The sequence below is a fragment of the Bombina bombina genome, chromosome 2, assembly GCF_027579735.1.
Source record: "Bombina bombina isolate aBomBom1 chromosome 2, aBomBom1.pri, whole genome shotgun sequence".
Classification (NCBI taxonomy): Eukaryota; Metazoa; Chordata; class Amphibia; order Anura; family Bombinatoridae; genus Bombina; species Bombina bombina.
Genome location: NC_069500.1, coordinates 824,655,675 through 824,679,940, shown reverse-complemented (window position 1 = coordinate 824,679,940; position 24,266 = coordinate 824,655,675). Strand labels below are relative to the sequence as shown.

Here is a 24,266-nt window from a genome sequence, read left to right as displayed (position 1 = left end):
CTGCAGCGTGGCACAGGGGTTGCGCACGCTCATTGGCACAGCTGAGAGAGATGTTGTTATGGGAGAGCTCTGCGGCCCTGCAGCTCTTTAAGAAAGGGGGAGAGGAACCCCTAAGCCGGCACTTAGTGGGCGACACCTCTCCCTGTGTTCGGGCCATCACTCTGCTCACACTGCGCCCGCTCCCAGGGCCTTGCCCGACCGCCAGCTAGGGCACAATTTCACCAACCCAGTAAGGCATCCTCTCCAAACGAGTCGTTCCAACATGAATGAGAGAGGTGGATGACTATCTTACAACCTCAGGCTTACGGGGCTGGTTCAACTAAACCTACCCCCGCCGAGGATGGACTTACCCTCAACCTAACTTGCCGCCACATACCTTCTTCCAGGGACGGGGCGGGGCGGGGAAAGTTTCTCCTCGAAGTCTGGAGGCAGGAAGAGGGGCCGAATCCACTGGAACAGGACCCTATAAAGGCAAGAGGTACACCCTCCCACACATTTGCAACATTATAACATACACACACTTCTAGAACCCTCCAGACTTCAAGTCAGCTATCCATTAATTTTGCTACAGTCTCACTAGAGGGCCTTCCACTTCCATAAGGGATAAACCTCCTATTACGTCCTACGTTCTAAATAAAAACACAACACAACTGCTTGGGGAAAAGACCGGTTCACGGTCGCGTTTATTTAAACCAATTTAATTCTGCCTAATCTTAGCCAATAATTAGGCAGCTCAAATCAACCTATCACTTGAACTTGTAACAAGTTCATTCCAGTTGGTGGCGGCATCTTCTTCTAGCTAAACTAACCCCTACTTATTGATGGACAAGGCCCCTCCGATGTCTGCAGCGTGGCACAGGGGTTGCGGCACAGCTCCATTGGCACAGTGAGAGAGATTTTGTTATGGAGAGCTCTTCGGCCTGCAGCGGCCTCCAGAAAGGGGGAGAGGAACCCCTAAGCCCGGCACTTAGTGGCGACACCTCTCCCTGTGTTCGGGCCGTCACTCTGCTCACACTGCGCCAGCTCCCAGGGCCTTGCCCGACCGCCACAAGAAAGACGATCCCTTTGCCGCCACACCCTAACCAACATAGCCCTTAAATAATTCAATATAACAATATAACACACTTAATCAAATTTAACTTTTTTTTTTTTATATATAAATAACGCTGTGTTAACAATGGTCGGATGCCAACCATAGCACAGAACTTTGAAAGGCTAACTAATGCCTACCGAGTGTCCATTTTAAACAACCAATGAGATGGCTTTCTTAAGGTCAGCCAGAAAAATGTCCAACCCGACGTCCGCCAGGTGAACCCCATCCGGTCGGTAAAGGGCCTTCTTGTCGGCCGTAATAGTGTCATGCCTGATGACAAATCCTCCCACGGCCATGACCGCTCTTCCACCTTCCCTATTAACTTTCTTTGCGGACATTGTACGCAGCCCTCTGTGTCACAATGTGACGCCAACGCAGCCGTGCAACCACGTTAGACCAACCTATCTGCACATCCTGAAGCCATGCGCACACCCACTTGATGTCCGCAACCATAACCCGAATTAAGTCCAACACGGGAATGGAGATCCCAAGTCATTTCCGCCCAGATGCACAACAATCACTTGAGGCTTTCCCCACCTCCTATGCGCATCCTGTAACAGAGCGGGGAGCTCACTCCAATTTAGACCCCTGCTCCCGAGCCAGCGAATGTTAGCCCTGGATGCCTCCAATCCTAGCTGCTGCCCTCCCGGGGAATGATGCGCACTGATAGCCGCCCAGTGGATAAAGGAGTGCCCAATAATCCACACGCGCACTGGGGTCTTTACTGTACCTATAACAACATGGATGGGGACAATGAAGAGTTGACAAACTCCTACTACCAAAAACCCCTTTCTCACCCCCCCCCCCCCGCCCGGCCGAGAAGGTATTAAGAGGTCCCGCACCTTACGCGCCCCCAGCCACTAAGCTTTCAAAGGGCGAATGTAGCCCCTATAGCGCTCTGACTTCCAACGCCCCATTTTCTTAATGACCGCCTGCGACGACCCCACCCGCCGCTGCACTAGTCGCTGCCCCGATACGGAATGAATGCAGAGCAATCTTAGACGGGTCCAATCCCGCTGCCACTGCCACTTTGGCTAGCACTTTGCGGAACTGGAAGGCTGAAAGAGAACTGCCGTCCTTATGCACGAGAAACTGCAGCCCTCCAACTCGGCCCGGACACGGCAATACCTCCGCCACGCTCGACACCCGGGGCAGCATTCTGGGATCTCGTGCCTGGCTAAAGGCAACCAAGCCCCTTTACCTTCCTGATCCATTTTGGATCTGGGGATGAGCAGTAAGCACGCAATCATCCGATGCCCTCACATGCCCCACTTTAATGTCGCCTACCTCCCCTTTCGTAGAGGAGGCGACCACTTCGCCTATCCTCAGGCGCCCCCCGCAAATGCCAGCGCGGAAAGCAGCCCGAAACAAGACCGCCCTGTAGGCTGAACTGCACACTGCCCCCAGATTTACTACCAGCGAGCGCAATCTTTCTGTCGTGATTGGCTCCCTCCGATCCTTTTTGGGTGGGACCATCCGGCCCCATCCCTTCAAGATCTGCCTTACTAAAAAAGTACCGTATAGTCCCCAAAACCTAAAGCTTTGCTGAAAAACGACAAAGCAGCTAACCTGCTCAGAGCTGACAATCTGGACACACCCTCAAGCTTCAAGCACGCTAGCCATTCCAGAACGTGTACCTGAGATGCCTGACACAACAAGAAACCCTTCTGCTCGCTGAAGCGCTCCCATGCCTTCCAATGCGACGAGTACGCCGCCCACATCTAGGAGCCAGCGATGCTCTGATCAGGGGGAGGATGGTCTCCCAACCTCCGCCAGCTGCCAAAGGAAAAGAGGGCACGTTAGACCCTCAGCCCGCCGCCCTCGGGGGCCACCCTTCTAAACTGATCCCATTGAAATCTCGAAAGGGCATCTGCTATCACATTGCTAACCCCTGGGACGTGCCGCGCTGTGAAGCGAACATTAAGCTGCAAACACCGCAATACCAGGTGCCGGAGGTAGGTCACCACTACCCGGCGAGGCTGCTGACAACCTGTTTATGGCGTACACCACGCTCATATTGTCTGACCAGAAGATTACTGACCGATTGGCCAGCCTCTCTCCCCATAGTTCTACTGCTACGGACAATAGGGAAGAGTTCGAGCAATGCTAGGGTACGCATGAGGCCCGCTGCAATCCAGCCCTCTGGCCATGGCTCCGCACTCCAGTCTCCGTCCAAATAGGCTCCATAGCCCAACCCACCTGCAGCATCCGTGAACAGATGCAGGGCTTGTTGGAAATGGGTCCGTCCCTCCAAAGGCAGGACCCCAATAAAATGAACCAGGAACTTTTCCCAAACTCTTAGGTCGTCCTTCATCTCCTCCGTCACCCGGCGCCTCTGACTATGTGTCCGAGGGCCCTTTCAATTAGGGCTTCTAACCTGCGGTTGAAGACCCTCCCCATGGGGATCGCCCTCCCTGCAAAATTAAGCAATCCCAGTAGAGACATGCAGCTCTTAATGGAGATGTGCTTCTGCGTGACGTGCCGATTGAACCGCCCCAAGGAGGCGGTCGACTTTATCTGTTGGGAGCCTGCATAGGGATGCTACAGTGTCAATCTCTATGCCCAGGAATGTCAGGCAAGTGCATTGGTCCCTGCGTTTTCTCGTGTGCGAGCGGAACCCCAAACTCGGATGTAACATCCTGCCATCACCCTCATCAACACAGCACTTTCGTCCGTTTCCTGGACCCCCTACCCAGCAGGAAATCATCCAGGTAGTGGGGCCACTGCCCTGCCCCCAGACGCCCTCTGCACCACCCAGTGCAGGAAGGAGCTGAAGCATTCAAAAAGGGCACATGACAAGGAGCAGCCCATGGGCAAACACCTGTCGACAAAGAATTCACCCTCAAACTTCATCCCCATCAGCCGAAAGGAGGAAGGATTGAAGCGGAAGCAAGTGGAAAGCGGACTCAATGTCCAGCTTGGCCATCAAGGCCCACGCGACCCCGAGAGAGAACCACCTCCAGTGCCTCGTCAAAGGACTGATAGTGTACAGAGCTGAGGTCCGGATCTATCGCGACGTTCACTGACGCTCCTTTGGGATACGACAGGTGATGAATAAGCCTGTACTTTCCCAGCTCCCCGCTTGGGAACTACTCCCAGTGGAGAGACTACCAGATCCGCGATTGGTCGTTCCCGAAATGGGCCCGACCACCTTCCCCAGCCTCAGTTCCTTAGCCAACTTTTCCCTCACTACGTGCGGAACTCATAAGCTGACTTTAGATTGCGATGGACAGAGGACCCGGTTACTTGCGAAGTAACCGGTATCTTAAACCCCACCCTCAACCCTGACGACAAGACTTCCGCTGCCTCACCGTCAGGGGTATAGCGCCAACCATGGTGCCCATCTTCTCGTACTTAAGTGGAGTTGGGGCCCTTGCCCCAGGCCCCCCTCTACTATTCTGGGTGGGTGCACCTGATTCCCTTCTCTTTGTGCATTCCAAACCCGGGTGAGGTCCGCTGCAGAACTTGCAGATGTGACGAAAGGAGCAATTCCGTCCCCTGTCACACTGCTTATCCTGGGAATTTCCAGCACTCCCTCCCACGCCTCTTCGGTGCGCAGAAAGGACTGCTGTGTTCCAGGCTTCATCACCGCGGGCGGCGAAGTAGACCTTTCGCGCCCCAACTTAGACCACAGGTGCATATCCTGCGTCCCGAAGTGTAAGATGGGGTTGCCTACATTTTCTTGCGGAATGCCAAATCGTAATCCCTCCAAGCACCTTCCTTGAACGCTCTTGTAATTATCACCAATCGTCGTCCCTGATATTTAAAAAGGTTATGCCCCTGAGTCGGCCACTCTATCCAACATAGCAGGAGCGCCAACACCCTATATCCGGGCCTGCCATTCCTCATAAGTTTCCTGACGCCGGACTTTTTTGGGGCCAGAGCCCTCGAGCCGCCCTCTCCTTAGCTCTGCAAGCTTCCGGAGTGAGCTCGTAGATATTCACATATCTACCCCTCTTGGATTTTTTTAATCACTTCTAGCCTTCAATTGGCCATAAAGTGAGTGGACTAGGCATGGGTACGAATCCCTGTGCACCGCCACTTTCCTTGATGCCACCTGCCCCTGCCGGCGCAGATCCCCCACCTGTGCTAAGGAATTGTTCTCTCCAATGCCCTGCGCGCCCTGCCTTCGCCTGCACCCTGCGCATGCCCACCTAATTTCTTACTCATTCTAAACATTTGCTGTTGGCCCTTACCCCACTAAACCTAGCCCTGTCTCGCTATCAGAGCCTGAGTCGCTGGACTGAAGACCCCATGTTAGTGTGTGTAATGTCCAGTGATGGTGCACTCACCAGACTGCGATAGCTGCTGCGAAGTCCCCTTCCGATGCCTGTGGCGTCCCCCTGCAGTTGAGCTGGCAGGACCTGCAGCTCCTCCATTCGCCGTGCCACTGGCCTGCTTGTACCAGCCTCCATTCTTTGCTCTGCGACAGATGACACCTGAGGAGACAAAACAGACTGGGGAGTACTCTGAGCAACGAAAAGGGCCCCCAGAGGGGCCGCACCCTCCTTTTCGCCACCCCTAGCCCTCTCCTGCATCCCAAGTGCTGCTGCCACAGCCCTTCTGATCAAGTCCTCCTGAACGCCTAATGCCTGACTAACGCATTCTCTACCTCACGCTGAACTTCAGCAGCGATCCTGCGCACTGTCCACACAAACATTCACACCCCTCAACTGGCCTCGGCAGAGAATCACTTTGTCACCCATTGCACCTGACCCCTTGATTCACATTAGCATCGCCCTGTCTATGGCTGTCTCCCCTGACCCCCTGCCAGTAGCTTGCATCTGCTCCCTTTGCTGAAAAGGGGATGGCGTGAGGCGGACAGACCGGCATGAGGCGGACAGACCGCTTCCTGAAAATTAGAGGCATCATTCGTGCCTATTCCCTGTCCCCTGCAAACTCTCATACATTGCTCCTGTCTCAGGGATTGATCAGTAGTGATAGAATCCCTGTTCATAGCGGTACCAGCACCATTCATGCTACTACCCCTAAGCACCACCACCTCCGCTTCTATTGGAGAGGCCTAATCTGTTGCCTGTAACCCTGAGCCTGGCAGTCCCCATCTGCAGTGATGGCGTCATCTTCGCCCTCTAAACACTTGAGCCGCCCGCCCTGCCGTGCCTTGCACCTGCTGCTCATGGCCCCTGCTCACAGCCCGCACTCACATCCAGCCGGGTTGCCCTGCCCCCCTGCCGCCTGCGGACCGTCGTCACCCGCCCGGAGTCTCCCCCAACTTACTAGGGGCTGCTCCCGGTAGGGGCGCCTCCGGTCCGTCCTGCAGTGGTGGCGTTGCTCTCAGCGTGCGACCAGCGCTCCCTCCCCAGAAGTAGATCCGTCAGAGGGGGGAGGAGGCACCACCAGAAGGCCCAAAGGCCGCCCGGCCATGCAAACCACCGCCGCTACCTCCGGACACCCCGGCACCATCCAGGCCCTGCTCCAAGCCGCCCGGCCCCCGGCCTGAGACTGAGCGAGGGCCAAAACAGTGGCCAGAGCACCTGGCGGGAGCGCCGGCAGCTACTGAATAAGGGCCCCCATGTCTGCTCCATGCTCCCCGGCCTCCCCCGCATCAGGCCCAGCCCTAGCCGAAACCTGGGCAGAACTATCCCTGGGAACCGCTCTTACTGCCCCTCTCCCCCTAGCCCTGGTACCCGCCCTGGCCCCCGCCCTGCCTGTAGGGGTATAACTCAGCTCCCTCCTAACCATCTGTCTAGCTGCAATGGAGGGCCTAATGGGAACCCTAGCTTGGGGGGTAGGGGGTACCACATCTTCCAGGTCTGATGTCTCATTTCCTCCTGCAGGTCTCTTCCTTCTTGAAGGCTCCACCGCCGCATCCCTGTACCTCCTGGGAGGCAAAGAAGTATGCCTGGCACGCTTCATGATCACTGGGGCCTAAAGTTTAAGATATCCAGCACTGAAGAAAGTTCTCCTCGAAGTCTGGAGGCAGGAAGAGGCCGAATCCACTGGAACAGGACCCTATAAAGGCAAGAGGTACACCCACCCACACATTTGCAACATTGTATCATACACACACTTCTAGAACCCTCCAGACTTCAAGTCAGCTATCCCTTAATTTTGCTACAGGCCCACTAGAGGGCCTTCCACTTCCATTAGCATAGGTTATCACTGTCTGTGCTACTGCCTGATTCTAATCTGTTATTTGGATTTCTACAGCCTTTGTCTACATTTTTATATGTAACCTGATCTCGATCATTCGTCTGGTATTCATCTTGTTTCCAAGTTTTGCAAGTGCCTGATTCCAGTGAGATTACCTACTTCAGTTTAAACTTCCTTTCAACTGCTTCCTGTGTTTGTGCAAAATCAATATAAGTGGATATATCAGCTCTGCAACTTATAAGACTGCTGCACAAGGTACTTGTATCACTCTGCATAAATTGGATTCTATGTAATTTTCAACTTGTCTCGACACCAATAAACTGCTGTACAGGTGGCCCTCGGTTTACAAAGGTTCAATTTGCACCGTTTCAGAATAACAACATTTTTTTTTCAGTCATGTGACTGCTATTGGAAAGCATTGAGAAGCAATGCAATGATTAAAATAGCCAGTAGGTGGAGCTGTCCACTTGTGTTGCAGCAAAGATATGCAAGCCAAGCAAGCTGAAATTAATCAGTTTAACCAGACCTGAGCTATCGAGCAGATTTCAAAGGAACAAGCTCTTCCTGTCTATAAATCAGTCCAGATTGGAATGCATAGAAAGAACTGTTTGAAGAAAAATACAAGTAAAGTCTGTTGTGTGATTATTTTATTATGTTTATAATGCTGTTTAGCAAATGTTTTTGTTCATTTAACTTAGTTTAATTATATATTCTGTGTTGTGTGATTATTTCATTAGCTTTATAATGCTGTTTAGCATGTAAAGTCTTCATTTCAAAGCTTTAAAAATAATGTATTTTTTCCCCTCATATATTCTTTGGGATGGTCTTATTTCCCATGCAGCTTAGTTAAAACTACTAAACCAGCTTTTTGGTGCGTCCTTTACTGTTTATAATAGCTGTGTATATTTGTAAATTTGATAATTGCTTATTCAATTTGCCCTGTTACATGTATAGATGCTGTTAGTCCTGTTTACTTACTGTCTCACTCTGTGTTTTAAACTGCAATGTTTCGCACGTTTTACCAAGTCCCGTATATGCACCATCTCTTATACAAAATAGGGATCAATTTTATTTTATGCCTCCCATACTCTTTAAGTGTGTCTAGTCCACCATGATCAATGACCTTTAACGTATATACTCACACTCTAGATTCCCTTATGTAGCCGTCTCACAAGACGTGACTATTACACGCTGAAGTCCCATCTTTGTGAGGACTCACTTTGTGTTTTGCAGGACATCCTGGAGATAACCGGGGCTGGCTCCTCTTCGTATTATACCCCTTTATGTTATAGTCCCTTGAGGGGAAGTCCCTCATTTTAATTTCCCCCTTATATGTCCCCTAGTGAAATTATCCTAATATTATGGTTCAGTGGGACAAATAGGTTTTTGGTATGTCCTCCCATCTCTATAGAAGTTGTGAGCACAATATATACTAATTCTCCGGCCACACGCTTTTTTTTGTGCAGCTTAGTAGCCTACTAGATATTTCTACGACTTGTCAGACACTTTGAGTTTTGTTGCAACATAAGGTTATTTATAGGACTGAGTTTGAAGAAGTCATGTTGTTTTCATTTAATACATGTTCTCCAATGTATAAAAACTGTATATAAGATGTTATCTGTTTTCTTCTGTTCAGATTACACTGTTTAATCTCATGTTGGGTATCACTTTTATGATACATTAGAAAAGTACCTATATCCCATCTTAAGAAGTCCATAACCGCTCTACTGTTTATAAATACTTTCTTTTGCAGAGTACGCCTCCTTTGTAGGTCTTTCTTGCCCCTCCCCTCCCGGAGACTGTAGTAACACCCTCCAAGATCCCCAAGTCGAGACCCAGACCCTCTTAGAATTGAGCATACTACCTCCCCTGGAAAGAACACTGAACAATTTTCCCATTTTGGCCGTAGGCCATATTATAAAACTAACTTGAGCGGGTGACGTATTGCGGCCACCCATCTCTTTTTTTTCTCTTACCTTAACCCCCCTACCCTTTTCTCTCCACCACACATTAGCGGCCGACCTCCTTCTCTACTACTTATTTTGGCGCTTTGCGTCTTCCCTTAATACTTCACAGACCACCTCCTCTCCCCCTCGACATAAGGTGCCCCTCTTTAAGAAGGGACTATCAAAGCGGTTTGTCTCGTCGATACCGCACCCTTTTTTTTTATTTATTCTCTCCCCACAATAACTTCCTTAGTTTGCTGAGTGTCGGATACCTATCTTTCCCAACCCCCCCCCCCCCCCTTTTTTTTTTCTTCTTTTCCTCCTCTCCACTCTTGGCACCTGACTAGCTGACCTCTGTATTTTCTAGCGATATAGCTTTGACATGCACAACTCACAACGTCAGGGGCCTCAACACTCCCAATAAGCGTAGCAGATTCCTACAATACCTTAAGCACGCTAAATCCCAGATAGCATTTCTTCAGGAGACCCACTGGATGGACGGCTCTCCTATCCCCCTCAAATCCAAACAATATCCAGTGGTTGAAGCGGCATCCTTCTCGAGCAAGTCCAGAGGGGTTGCTATTTTAATTCACAAGAGCGTAGTGTTCGAAAAATTAGATATTCATACTGACCCTTGTGCTGAATTGCAAATTAGAAGGAGTACCATATACCCTTGCATACTACTATGGCCCTAATACAGGCCAGGTTAAGTCTCTTAGAAAGTTCTTGCGTTTCTTAACTGACCACAAGTCAGGCACCTTACTACTGGCAGGAGACTTCAATATGCTTTCAGATACTGTCTTGGATAGGCGGTCTACAAAAAGTTGGGCCTATGACCCGTCCCTGTTCACGACTTCTAGGCAATTCAACACTCTATTAGCACAATATAGTCTGTTTGACAGCTGGCGATCATTACACCCCACCTCTAGGGATTACTCGTACTATTCTATGGTCCACAATTCCTACTCATGCATTGATTTTATGTTCTGTGAACCACGCTTACTAGATTCCATACGAACGGCTCACATGCCGAGCTGCACCTGGTAGGACCACTCTCCTGTACAAGTGACAATGGACTCCCCCATTGCTTTAGCTCCTAGGGCCCCATGGAGGTTGCCAGAATCTCTTTTTGCCGATCCTAATAACGTTGCTATGGTTCGGGAGGAAATTAAACAATTCCTCATTATTAATGATAATAATCTAGTGGATTACTATTGTCTTTGGGGCTCACTTAAAGCCTACAATCGAGGCATCTTTATTAAACTCCATTCCAAACATAGGAAAACCCAGGGAGAGACCCTAGCGCAACTTCATATTCAACTTCGCAACCTTGTCTCCCAACATAAGTCAACTTTAGACCCTGATACATTGGCTCAAATGGAGTCTATCAAGTCTCAAATTGCTAATCTGGACAATGTTAGAATGCAATGGCAGTTGCAGAAATTTAAGCAAATGTACTACTCTAAAGGGAACAAGGCTGATCGCCTATTAGCCAATTAATTGAGACAACAAGCAGCAGACGCTCGAATACCCTACATTATGACCCCTGATGGGGTGGTCAGACTTCCAGATGACATTGGTAAAGCATTCGCTGACTACTATCACGATTTGTACAATTTGGAAAACTCCCAAGACTCACCTGCCCCTTCCTCTTCAACAATCAAAAATTTTCTAGATTCACTCTCCCTCCCGACCTTGACTAAAGACCAAAAAGAATTCTTAGACACACCTGTTAATTCACAAGAAATCGCCCCAAGCTATTAAATCTTTAAAGTCCCACAAGGCTCCAGGTCCAGACGACTACACTGCCATTTCTATACACAGTTAGTTCCCTAGTTACCCCCCTACTCACCAGAGTGTTCTCTTGCAAGACAGGTCTGGAGCTCTCCTCCCCTGAATTCCTTGGAGCAACCATAGTGGCAATACCAAAAACCTGGCAAGGACCCCAACACATGTGCAAATTTTAGGCCCATTTCTTTAATTATATGGACACAAAAACTTTTTGCTAAGATTTTATCTACCCGACTAAATCATATTCTTCCTTCCCTGATAGACTGGGACCAGGTGGGATTTACCCCCCGGGTAGAGATGGTCCCGAAAATACCAGATGCATCTTAAATATTTTCTTTGAAGCCAAACGTAACAAAATACCCTGTACCACTCTGGCCCTTGATGCCAAAAAGGCATTTGACAGGGTCAATTGGCTTTATCTATTTGAAGTCCTTACTAAATGTGGGTTCCCTCCTCACTACCACGCATCTGTCAAAGCCTTATATCGCTCCCCATCAGCGACAGTTAGAGGTTTGGGGTTCTTGTCCCCCTCTTTTCCAATTACTAATGGGGACAAGGCAAGGGTGCCCTTTGTCCCCCCCTGATATTTGCCTTAATTATAGAGCCCCTAGCCGAAGCAATAGATCTAGTACAGCCATCAAGGGGGGGGGTGGCGGGACAATTGCTGGAGGGTCCCTCAAAAAAAACTGCGCTGTTCGCAGATGATCTCACATCTTTCTGGTAGATCCTACCCATTTCCTCCCCGCTCTTTTTGATCTCATACATGCCTGTGGAGCAATCAGCTATTACAAATTGAATGTAACTAAGACGGATGCCTATGTGATTCACATTCCTAACTTAGAATACGCCAGCCTGAAAAGACAATATTCGTTTAACTGGTCACAACAGAAAATTAACACTTAGGGGTGTTCCTCTCCGGGAATATCTCTACCATAGTTGAATCTAATTTTACCCTCTTCTCCACTCTTTGAGAAATGGTGTGGAGGACTGGGAATGTCATAAGTATATCCTGGTTAGGCAGAGTATCTGCTTTTAAAATGACTCTCCTACCCAAACTGACATATCTTTTCCGAACTTTGCCAATTCCTATATACCTAAATCTCTCATTGGGAAGTTCCAATTGCTCTGTAACAACACCCACGAGTGGCTACAAAAATACTACAACTGCCATTGCTGTGTGGGGTGCTGGTGCCCCCAACTTGGCATGCTATCATGAAGCATCCAGATTGGCTCATATTCTCCATGAACACAGGTAACCTCAGGATTGTAAATTGTGGAGATTAGATCAGGCTTACTCGCTAACTCTCTCAGATTTATTATGGATTCCTAAACACCACCCGAACTTCTTTTAACATTCAAAATGATATATCCTTCAGCGTTACCGTTTTGGCATAAATCCGTTCTTTGTCCCAAATTGCCCCCCACCCCCTCACCGATACACACTTCGTCAGGCCTTCTACGAGCCCTTAGGGGAATCACATCCCTTGCTGGGGCTCTCGCACGGCATCACACTATAAATGACCTCTTCCTCAGGCGGGCGATTAATGTCACCTGCCAATGTCTGCTCCCACCTACTCAGCCTTCCCAACTATTACAATTTGAGTTTTGGAGACTGAGAAGCCTTCTCCAATCATGGGGATTTACGGTTTTCCCCCTACCCCCCCTTCACTAGCTGGGAGCAGAGATGGAGCACAGCTCGGAGAATTCCTAGGTCACTATCAATCTGCTTACCGATATCTGCTTAATCCTCCGAGTTTCTACAAATCACCCCTATATTATATCATGGAAAGAACCCTACATTTTCATGCCACTCAGGAAGAGTGGTCCAAGGCCACTCTAATTACAAAACAAGCTCCGCATTGCATCACCTTGCTGGAGCTATACCTTAAAGTGTGTACCCAATGGCATCTGACCCCCCCTGAGACTTTTTAAATATCTTCTTTTAACTCTCCTCTATGCTGGAGAGCATGTGGGGAGGTGGGATCATTGTCCCATGTATGGTGGGGATGCCCTATGCTACGACCCCACTGGAGTATGCCTCTCTTGCAAAGTGTTGCCCCTGGATTCCATATATGGACTAAGGCCACAAATCGTACTTTTTCTTCTGCACATTGGGTCTCCCCTCACCCCCAAGGGTTCTGCTTAGCATCTACCTACTGATGTCGACCAAATTGTCTATTGCCCGTTTATGAAACAATCCGCACACTCCCCACCTGTATGGAGAGCCCCATATTTACTGTTATAATAAGATAAATTTACTCTGTCAAACATGGGAAATCTGGAAACAAATCAGATAATTTGGAGTCTGGGAAGTTGTGAGGGCTCGTTGGAGGTTTTTTTTTTCTTCTTCCCCTCCTCTCTCTCTCCCCTTATCCCCTGACACTCAGCTATAACACATGTGTCCCTTTCATAGTCCTGTAGTTGCATATATATCTTTGAAAAGATGGACACTATCTCTTTATCTTGGTCAAATACACACGTGTTGTACAAACGACTGTTAATATTTGCTCATGTATTCACATATATTGTAATTGTCGTTGTTTTTGATTATTACTTTTCTTTATCATAATGTCATTAATCTTGTAACTTTCGCTTCTTTTTTGTTTATTGCTGTAACTTTGGCATGATCTAATAAAAAATATTTAATAAAAAAAAAAAAAGAAGCTTTCAGCAAGCTGATAGAATTGTTAATAAAAATTGATTATAATGCTGGCAGACTAAAATTATGATGATGACTTTAAAAGGTATAACATTGCCATCACAATATTAAATTTACTTTACAGTTATATAAAAAATAATAATAAAAAAAATAAAAATAATGTATTAGGGTGTTACTTATGAACAATTTTGAGAGGGGCCTGGAACCTAACTCCCTCACTTCCCTTTGACTTACATTATAACTGGGTTTCAATATACAATGATTTTGATTACAACCATTCCTTCTGGAATCAAACCCGGCGTAAACTGAGGGTTACATGTATTTTATTTTGCTGACTGCTTCAGTTTGAACTGTACTACGTCACAGTCCTCCAGTCTAATCTGCATTCAAGAAAATCATGCGTTGCTTGAAATTCACTTTGCTACATTCCAGTGTCAAAACCATTCCTGTTTTTCTGCAGCCTTGAACTTCTGTTTGGGGAAACGCCACTACAATGAATCCTTGTCAACACACATGTTTTCAGCAACTTACATACATCCTGCATTGTTTCCAGTCTACTGATCTGAGTTGCAACTTTTCCATTCACCTGTAACCTGACCCATGGCTCAGAGGACAAAGTGTTCATATCTTACCACTGCACTGAGGGTCTGCTTCCAGACTGGTATATCTTCAGATTGTGACAGTATGCTGATGCCAAACTATAGACCCCGGACAATAACTATGTAAGACCCAGGCCTTGCCTACTGTAAAAGTCAGAGGATTTTCAGCCTACATGAATAGGCAAACTTTTGAAACTCAAGTCTATTGATAACAAAGGCAGCTCTAGGGAGCTATATTCCCCCACAATCTGTGAGGTTCATTTTGGAGAGACTGATTCTGAATGCTGATTTTTTGGATGAGGAGGGTGACCTCATAGCGCCTGCTGAGCAGGTATTAAATGGTATATGAGCACAATTTTAAAATAACTCCACGATGAACAGCAGAGGGGGCCCCAAGCCATTGGCTATAACAGCATCTTAGGCTGCCATATTAAAAAGCAGGACATTGTGATGATTCCCTGTTGAATCCTGTCCTGGTGATGGAGAGATCCCTTCTGATGAAATATTCATTGATTCAGAAGATTGGTCAGACTTGGAGGAGGAGGAAGATTATACAAGCTATAAAGATGACCATTTTGGTTACAACTGCAGTTTGGAGAAATTGCCCCTACAAGAGGACACTCTGCTAAATCTCTGGAATATCTCTCTAAGAAGTTCTGCATCTAGTGATGAAGAGAGTTTTATCCCCAAACTGGCCATTTGGGCACTCTGGGCCCACCAAAGAGGCACCCTAAGAAACAGAGTGGGAAAGTAATCTCTGCCACCATCAGCACCATCCTAAAAAGAAATCAAGCTAGGAAGCTTTTACAGTCACCTGGTCTCTAAAGCCTAAAGCTGAAACTCCACCCACTCAGTCTCAAAAATCCATTTCTGTTATCCCACCTCCTGAAACCTTTTTGGCAGTATGCAACTATCCACTCCAAGCTGGATGTCTTGTCTGAGCAGTCTTAATGGCTGAAACCAGATCTCCTAATGCAGCAATGCCTTCATTACAGCTTCTGAGTCCTTGCCTTCTATAGCATCAGTTTCTCCTCATAAAGATCCCTCTCAATAAGGAAAATTTGAATTAGCCTTTGATTTGGATACTCAGTACTCTAGGAATTTCTGCTAAAGAGCTAACTTGGAAAATCTGAAGAAATTGCTAAATACAAAACTAAAATTTGAATGGAAGCAGACCTGTACTATGACTCCAGCTGAATTGGTATGTGAGCTTCCAGGCCATGAACAACATCCTCAGAGTAAAATCTTTGCAACTGTCCCTGCCCTTCAGCCTAAAAAATGAATTCCTTAATACAATTTATTCACCCCAAAGTCTAATAATCTCACTCTGTCCAGAAAGCGATGTGCTTTAGCTGCTACTTGGAACCAATCTTCTCACACAGTAAAAACTCAAGCTTTAGTTCACAGTGTGGAAACTACTGCCTCTTACTTCCTTGCAGACACTACTACGTCTGAACCTGGCCCCAAGAGGGCATTCCTGACCCTGAACCTTGTGCTGATGTAATTGAATCTGGCCCTCGAGGGCATTATTGACCCTGAACCTTGTGCTAATGTCTCTAAATCTGGCCACCTAGAGGGCATTCCTGACCCTGGACCTTGTGCGATGTCATTGAATCTGGCCTTCAAGAGGGCTTTCCTGACCCTGAACCATGTGCTGATGTCATTGAATCTGGCCTTCAAGAGGGCATTTCTGACCCTGAACCATGTGCTGATGACATTGAATCTGGCCCCAAGAGGATATTCCTGACCCTGAACCATGTGCTGATGTCTCTGAATCTGGCCCCCAAGAGGGAATTCTTGACCCTGAACCATGTGCTGGTGTCTCTGAATCTGGCCCCCAATAGGGTATTCCTGACTCTGAACCATGTACTGATGTCTCTAAGCCTGGTCCCCGAGTGAGCATTCCTGTCCCTGATTCCTGTGAAGATACTCTTGAACCTGGCCCCGAGGTGGGCATTTCTGTTTTTGGCCCTACAGCTGGCACTCCTGTTTTTGACCCCGGTATGGGTAATAATTTGTTTAGCTCTGCAAGGGACCTAAATATTCCTGAAGATAGCCCTGCCCTCTGCTCAGAAGTGAGTATGGTTTTTGGCTCAAAAATGGGTTTTGTGAATACTCCACATGTGAACCCTGAAGAAAGCCTTGCCCTCTGCACTGAAGTGAGTATGGTTCTTGGAGCCAAAGTGGGTAAATTATCTTTTCCTGTACCAGTCCAGTCCTCACCACCAGACCTTGAATTAGCCCTCTGTCTGTGAATGAGTATTGCCTTTTCCCTAGGTTTGTGTAATGTTCTCAGACACAATGTAAGCCTGGATCCTACTCCTGTGATTATTCCAGAAGAGAGCACACCAGTCCATAGTTCTATAACAAGGTTTACAGATCTTGGCTCTACAACTACTACAAGTTTTACTCCTGACTTTTGTCATCATGTTATAGATTACACAGCATTGAAGTCCTCCCTTTTACTAAACCATTTCCGAAGAATATGGATATCTACTTACTTCTGATCAGTTTCTAGTTTGGTGACATCTCTGGTCTCTATGCTTCCACAGTCTGTAATACTCCTGTTTCAAGAGGCCTTGATTTTCTTCTGTTACTTCAGCAAGAAATCTCTCATCCACCATTCCTGATCACTAATGGGATCCATTTACCTCCTTGCATCTATGGAATGTCCTTCTCCTTTACGGTCATTGGTTTCTTAGGCACCCGGAGGTTGCCTTTGAGGAGGGGGTACTGTCATAACTTGCCTGGCTCACTAGTACTGTTGCTGTCCCTTTAAGAAGCACCCTGTTTGCAAAACCTTGATGTTGGATGCTTTGTGCCTTTAAGAGACAGCTTTGTTCATGCCTCCATTAGATTTCTGCATCTGTCATCACCTTTCTGTAGAAGTTTCATTCACTGCTGAGAATCCTGTCTGTATAATTGGTTTCACCTGGGTCCATTATAAGGGCTTGTTCAGAGGCCTATTTTTGCAGTAGCATATGTTATCACTGCTGTGCTACTGCCTTATTCTAATCTCTGTTATTTGGGATTTTCTACAGCCTTTGTCTACATTGTGTATATAACCTGCTCTGATCATTTGTCTTGGTATTCATCTTGTTTCCAAGCTTTGCAAGTGCCTGATTCCTGTGAGATTACCTGCTTCAGTTCTAATTTCTTTGCAAACTGCTTCCTGTGTTGGGTGCACAAGCTATACAAGTGGATATATATCAGCTCTGCAACATATAACACTGCTGGCACAAGGTACTTGTATCACAGTGCGGAATTCTATGTTTCAACTTGTCTCAACAGGGCTAGATTGGGCCGCCGGGATACCGGGAAAAATCCCGGTGGGCCGCCACCCGCCAGGGTCGCCCAGCAGTTGGCAGCTAAGCTACACAAAGAGAGAGACTGAGAGAGCTCAGCAGCACATGTAAGCAGCCGGTGAGGGAGCGGAGCAGCCGGCCTGCTTTTTAAGCATGATAGGTGACAAGACAGATGCTCAACAAGCAGCTCAGCTGCTACCGCTCTTCCTCCACTCCAAAAGGCAATTGATTGGCATTAGGCAAGGGTACAGCAGTGAGGGAGCTTGTGGTTGGTCAGCGTTGGAATAGCTAAGGGTACGGGGTAGATCACCTCACCAATACAGAGCTGACCGAGAGATCAACGCGCTGCAGAAACTGTACTTGGAAACTTCAGGACTGCGGTTCTCTGGGAGGCAGGTCAGTTCTCTTCAAAAAGGATATGATTCGCTTGTATTTTTTTTTTTTAGGGCTGTGATTTTGAGCGCAAGAGCGGGTATCCTACAGTAGTTATCAAGGATATGTTTATTGTTTAGACTTTAGACCCACTGACTGACTTGTGCTGTTTTTGTTGCTCTGATAAAGTCAAGGCCAGCCAGCCGTGTGAATTTCCGGACATAAACTGCAATCATCTTTTGGACTTATCAACCTGTGTTGTTACACTTATAGAAGTAGGGCTCTGTTGATAATTATACACACCTATATTATATTATATATAAATATATATATATATACATCTTGCCAAACAGTATATATATATATATATATATATATATATATGTGTGTGTGTATATATACAGTATATATATATATATAAATATATATATATATACACGGTAAAGGAAGGCACTCACTGGTCTTTTTTCTTCAAGATAACTTTAATAATCGTGACGTTTCGGGGACACACTCCCCTTCCTCAGAGGAAGGGGAGTGTGTCCCCGAAACGTCACGATTATTAAAGTTATCTTGAAGAAAAAAGACCAGTGAGTGCCTTCCTTTACCGTGTATATTTATCTGCTGGCACCCTGGCATCAAGTTTGGAAAGTGAGAGTGCTCTCTATCTACATATATATATATATATATATATATATATATATATATATATATATATATATATATATATATATATATGTATACATATGTGTGTGTATATGTGTAAATATATATATATATATATATATATATATACAGTATCTCACAAAAATGAGTACACCCCTCACATTTTTGTAAATATTTTATAATATCTTTTCATGTGACAACACTGAAGAAATTACACTTTGCTATGATGTAAAGTAGTGAGTGTACAGCCATGTAAATTTGCTGTCCCCTCAAAATAACTCAACACACAGCCAATAATGTCTAAACCTTTAGCAACAAAAGTGAGTATACCCCTAAGTGGAAATGTCCAAATTGGGCCCGAAGTGTCAATATTTTGTGTGGCCACCATTATTTTCCAGCACTGCCTTAACCCTCTTGGGCATGGAGTTCACCAGAGCTTCACAGGTTGCCACTGGAGTACTCTTCCACTCCATGATGACATCACGGAGCTAGTGGATGTTAGAGACCTTGCACTCCCCCACCTTCCATTTGAGGATGCCCCACAGATGCTCAATCGGGTTTAGGTCTGGAGACATGCTTGGTTCATCACCTTTACCCTCAGCTTCTTTAGCAAGGCAGTGGTCGTCTTGGATTTGGGGTCATTATCATGTTGAAATACTGCCCTGCGGCCCAGTCTCTGAAGGGAGGGGCTCATGCTCTGCTTCAGTATGTCACAGTATATGTTGGTATTCATGGATCCTTCAATGAACTGTAGCTCCCCAGTGCCGGCAGCACTCATGCAGGCCCAGACCATGACACTCCCCACCACCATGCTTGACTGTAGGCAAGACACACTTGTCTTTGTACTCCTCACCTGATTGCCACCACAATCTGAACCAAACAAGTTTATCTTGGTCTCATCAGACCACAGGACTTGGTTCCAGTAATCCATGTCCTTAGTCTGCTTGTCTTCAGCAAACTGTTTGTGGGCTTTCTTGTGCATCATCTTTAGAAGAGGCTTCCTTCTTGGATGGCAGTCATGCAGACCAATTTGATGCAGTGTGCGGCGTATGGTCTGAGCACTGACAGGGTAACCCCCCACCCCTTCAACCTCTGCAGCAATGCTGGCAGCACTCAAATGTCTATTTCCCAAAGACAACCTCTAGATATGACGTTGAGCCACGTGCACTCAACTTCTTTAATTGACCATGGCAAGGCCTGTTCTGAGTGGAATCTGTCCTGTGAAACCACTGTATGGTCTTACCCACCATGCTGCAGCTCAGTTTCAGGGTCTTGGCAATCTTCTTATAGCCTAGACCATCTTTATGTAGAGCAGCATATCTTTTTTTCAGATCCTCAGAGAGTTCTTTGCCATGAGGTGCCATGTTAAACTTCCAGTGACCAGTATTAGAGAGTGTGAGAGCGATAACACCAAATTTAACACACCTGCTCCCCATTCACACCTGAGACCTTGTAACACTAACAAGTCATATGACACCGGGGAGGGAAAATGGCTAATTGGGCCCAATTTGGACATTTCCACTTAGGGGTGTACTCACTTTTGTTGCCAACGGTTTAGACATTAAAGGGACAGTCTAGGCCAAAATAAACTTTCATGATTCAGATAGAGCATGTAATTTTAAACAATTTTCCAATTTACTTTTATCACCAATTTTGCTTTGTTCTCTTGGTATTCTTAGTTGAAAGCTTAACCTAGGAGGTTCATATGCTAATTTCTTAGACCTTGAAGCCCACCTCTTTCAGATTGCATTTTAACAGTTTTTCACCACTAGAGGGTGTTAGTTCACATATTTCATATAGATAACACTGTGCTCATGCACGTGAAGTAATCTGGGAGCAGGCACTGATTGGCTAAACTGCAAGTCTGTCAAAAGGACTGAAAAAGGGGCAGTTTGCAGAGGCTTAGATACAAGATAATCACAGAGGTTAAAAGTATATTATTATAACTGTGTTGGTTATTCAAAACTGGGAAATGGGTAATAAAGGGATTCTCTATCTTTTAAAACAATAAAAATTCTGGTGTAGACTGTCCCTTTAATGGCTGTGTGTTGAGTTATTTTGAAAGGAAAGCAAATTTACACTGTTATACAGGCTGTACACTCACTATTTTACATTGTAGCAGTGTCATTTCTTCAGTGTTGTCACATGAAAAAAATATAATAAAATATTTACAAAAATGTGAGGGGTGTATCTTTGTGAGATACTGTATATATATATATATATAATATATATATATATATATATATATATATATATATATATATATATATATATATATATATATATATATATATATATACAGGGAGTGCAGAATTATTAGGCAAGTTGTATTTTTGAGGATTAATTTTATTATTGAACAACAACCATGTTCTCAACCCAAAGAACTCATTAATATCAAAGCTGAATAGTTTTGGAAGTAGTTTTTAGTTTGTTTTTAGTTATAGCTATTTTAGGGGGATATCTGTGTGTGCAGGTGACTATTACTGTGCATAATTATTAGGCAACTTAACAAAAAACAAATATATACCCATTTCAATTATTTATTTTTACCAGTGAAACCAATATAACATCTCAACATTCACAAATATACATTTCTGTCATTCAAAAACAAAACAAAAACAAATCAGTGACCAATATAGCCACCTTTCTTTGCAAGGACACTCAAAAGCCTGCCATCCATGGATTCTGTCAGTATTTTGATCTGTTCACCATCAACATTGCGTGCAGCAGCAACCACAGCCTCCCAGACACTGTTCAGAGAGGTGTACTGTTTTCCCCTCCTTGTAAATTTCACATTTGATGATGGACCACAGGTTCTCATGGGGTTCAGATCAGGTGAACAAGGAGGCCATGTCATTAGATTTTCTTCTTTTATACCCTTTCTTGCCAGCCACGCTGTGGAGTACTTGGACGCGTGTGATGGAGCATTGTCCTGCATGAAAATCATGTTTTTCTTGAAGGATGCAGACTTCTTCCTGTACCACTGCTTGAAGAAGGTGTCTTCCAGAAACTGGCAGTAGGACTGGGAGTTGAGCTTGACTCCATCCTCAACCCAAAAAGGCCCCACAAGCTCATCTTTGATGATACCAGCCCAAACCAGTACTCCACTTCCACCTTGCTGGCGTCTGAGTCGGACTGGAGCTCTCTGCCCTTTACCAATCCAGCCACGGGCAAATCCATCTGGCCCATCAAGACTCACTCTCATTTCATCAGTCCATAAAACCTTAGAAAAATCAGTCTTGAGATATTTCTTGGCCCAGTCTTGACGTTTCAGCTTGTGTGTCTTGTTCAGTGGTGGTCGTCTTTCAGCCTTTCTTACCTTGGCCATGTCTCTGAGTATTGCACACCTTGTGCTTTTGGGCACTCCAGTGATGTTGCAGCTCTGAAATATGGCCAAACTGGTGGCAAGTGGCATCTTGGCAGCTGCACGCTTGACTTTTCTCAGTTCATGGGCAGTTATTTTGCGCCTTGGTTTATCACACGCTTCTTGCGACCCTGTTGACTATTTTGAATGAAACGCTTGATTGTTTGATGATCACGCTTCAGAAGCTTTGCAATTTTAAGAGTGCTGCATCCCTCTGCAAGATATCTCACTATTTTTGACTTTTCTGTGCCTGTCAAGTCCTTCTTTTGACCCATTTTGCCAAAGGATAGGAAGTTGCCTAATAATTATGCACACCTGATATAGGGTGTTGATGTCATTAGACCACACCCCTTCTCATTACAGAGATGCACATCACCTAATATGCTTAATTGGTAGTAGGCTTTCGAGCCTATACAGCTTGGAGTAAGACAACATGCATAGAGGATGATGTGGTCAAAATACTCATTTGCCTAATAATTCTGCACTCCCTGTATATATATAAATTTATATATATATATATATATATATATATATATATATATATATATATACACACAAACATATAAATATTACACACACACACACTATATATATATATATATATATATATATATATATATATGGCTTTGACGGATTATAGGGCTGGTGGGCTGGTCTTCTACAATTTTTCCAGGGCTGTTTTTTCATTCCCAGTCCGGCCCTGTGTCTCAAACACCTAGAAACTGCTGTATTTTATTTTGCTCACTGCTTCAGTTTGAACCGTACTACCCACAGCCTCAGTCTAATCTGCATTCAAGAAATCATCTGTGCTTCAAATTCACTTTGCAGCTCGTATACTACATTCCAGTGTCAAAACCAGCCCTGTTTTCTGCAGCCTTTAAATTTGTATATAACTTTTAGCTGATGCAGCATCAGATCAGAGGTCTATGACTACGGCTCTTGCGGGCTGAAATGCATAAAACCTGATCTGTCGCCTTTTTTGGATTACCCACAAGTGGTGTGTTTATGCTTTTAATGATCTACTGATCGTAATAAAAGTTTTTCTTTTATGCTACTCACGACTGGAAATTTGCTTTTTTTATTGGATGTTCATATCGCCAGCCATCCAGTGTGAGTGACTTGCAGTACCGGAACAGCGTCAACCCCCGGGGCCGAAGACTGGAGGGGCGGAACCGGAAGTGACATAGGGATACGAGCACAGCAGTACCCGACCACAAGATCCGGAATGCTAAGGAGCACTAAGAGTACCGGCAGACACAGTCTGACAAGGAGGCGCTTGCATACAAGGAGGTTAATTTGGTAACCGGGTGAGAAGATCGTCTGGCTGCCAAGGTCCGGATGGAGACAAGTGAGCCTAACTTCACTGGGTAACATCTCTGATCAGCACCCCTCCACATTGAGCCCTACAACAAAGTAAGACATCATTTACATGTGTAATTATACAATATTAATGAAAAAGTGTTTCCAACTCTATTAATGGTTTGGCATTGACTCTTGCACAAAATACAGGGACAACCTGTGACTGGGGGCCCCTGGCGAGCACCTCTTATTTCTCACTGTGCCACATTATAGAGCATATAACACATTACCACCCAAAGGGGTTTTAGTTATGGGTACTGTTACCACTGACACTCGACCTTATATCTTAAAACACACAAGAACTGTGTGTGTTACTACTCATTAAGAGATCCCCAAGAATTAGATTGTCTGCACAAAAGACTTTGAATTACATTTTTCCATGAGTGAGTCCACTCTGGATACTTTCTGATCTTGTTCTCACGAATTGAGGCATTGATGATAAAGGCAGAAAAGTTGAAATTTGACAAATGGACACTGGGAAAAAATATGTACATTTGAAAATGATTCCAAGGGACTCCGAGTACACAAGTTTCCCACCGTTGAGGTGGATGACATTAAGTTTAAAGATGAATGGAACATGATCCTAGTATGAGTTGGGGGGGGGGGGGTTTCATCTTAAACTGATGCATATGATATTGTTCAGAAAGATAATTTGTTGACTGACATTAAATCTAAGTAGTTCACAGTTACAGCGACATTTAACACACCATCAGAGTTAGCTTTTGAAGTATAAAAGCTTTGAGGGCGCTATTATTAGAATCTGTAGAAAAATCCACAGAAGATATGTTACAGACCAAACACACTACATTTTTGAGAGACTAGACAGACTACCAGACGAATACAGTACATATTTGGAATAGGAGAGATAGATCTACTAACTATAGAGAGAACAATAAGAAGAACTATAGACACAACAAAGGTAATTCTAAACTGAAAGGCAACAATAAGAAAAAAGGTAACCTTTTCTGACACAGATGTAGAATCAACAGATGACAACAGTG

At 45.5% G+C, this 24,266-nt stretch overlaps 1 protein-coding gene across 1 annotated transcript in view; it reads right to left on the bottom strand.

Moving 5' to 3' along the window:
* Window positions 1-14,228, bottom strand: part of ATP8B3 (ATPase phospholipid transporting 8B3) — a 507,825-nt gene extending 493,597 nt beyond the window's left edge. Inside the window, 3 exon segments of the mRNA XM_053700104.1 lie at window positions 5,386-5,532; window positions 11,006-11,086; window positions 14,139-14,228. Of these exon segments, the coding sequence (XP_053556079.1) occupies window positions 5,386-5,532; window positions 11,006-11,086; window positions 14,139-14,228 (318 nt within the window).
* Between the last annotated feature and the right edge of the window lie 10,038 nt (window positions 14,229-24,266).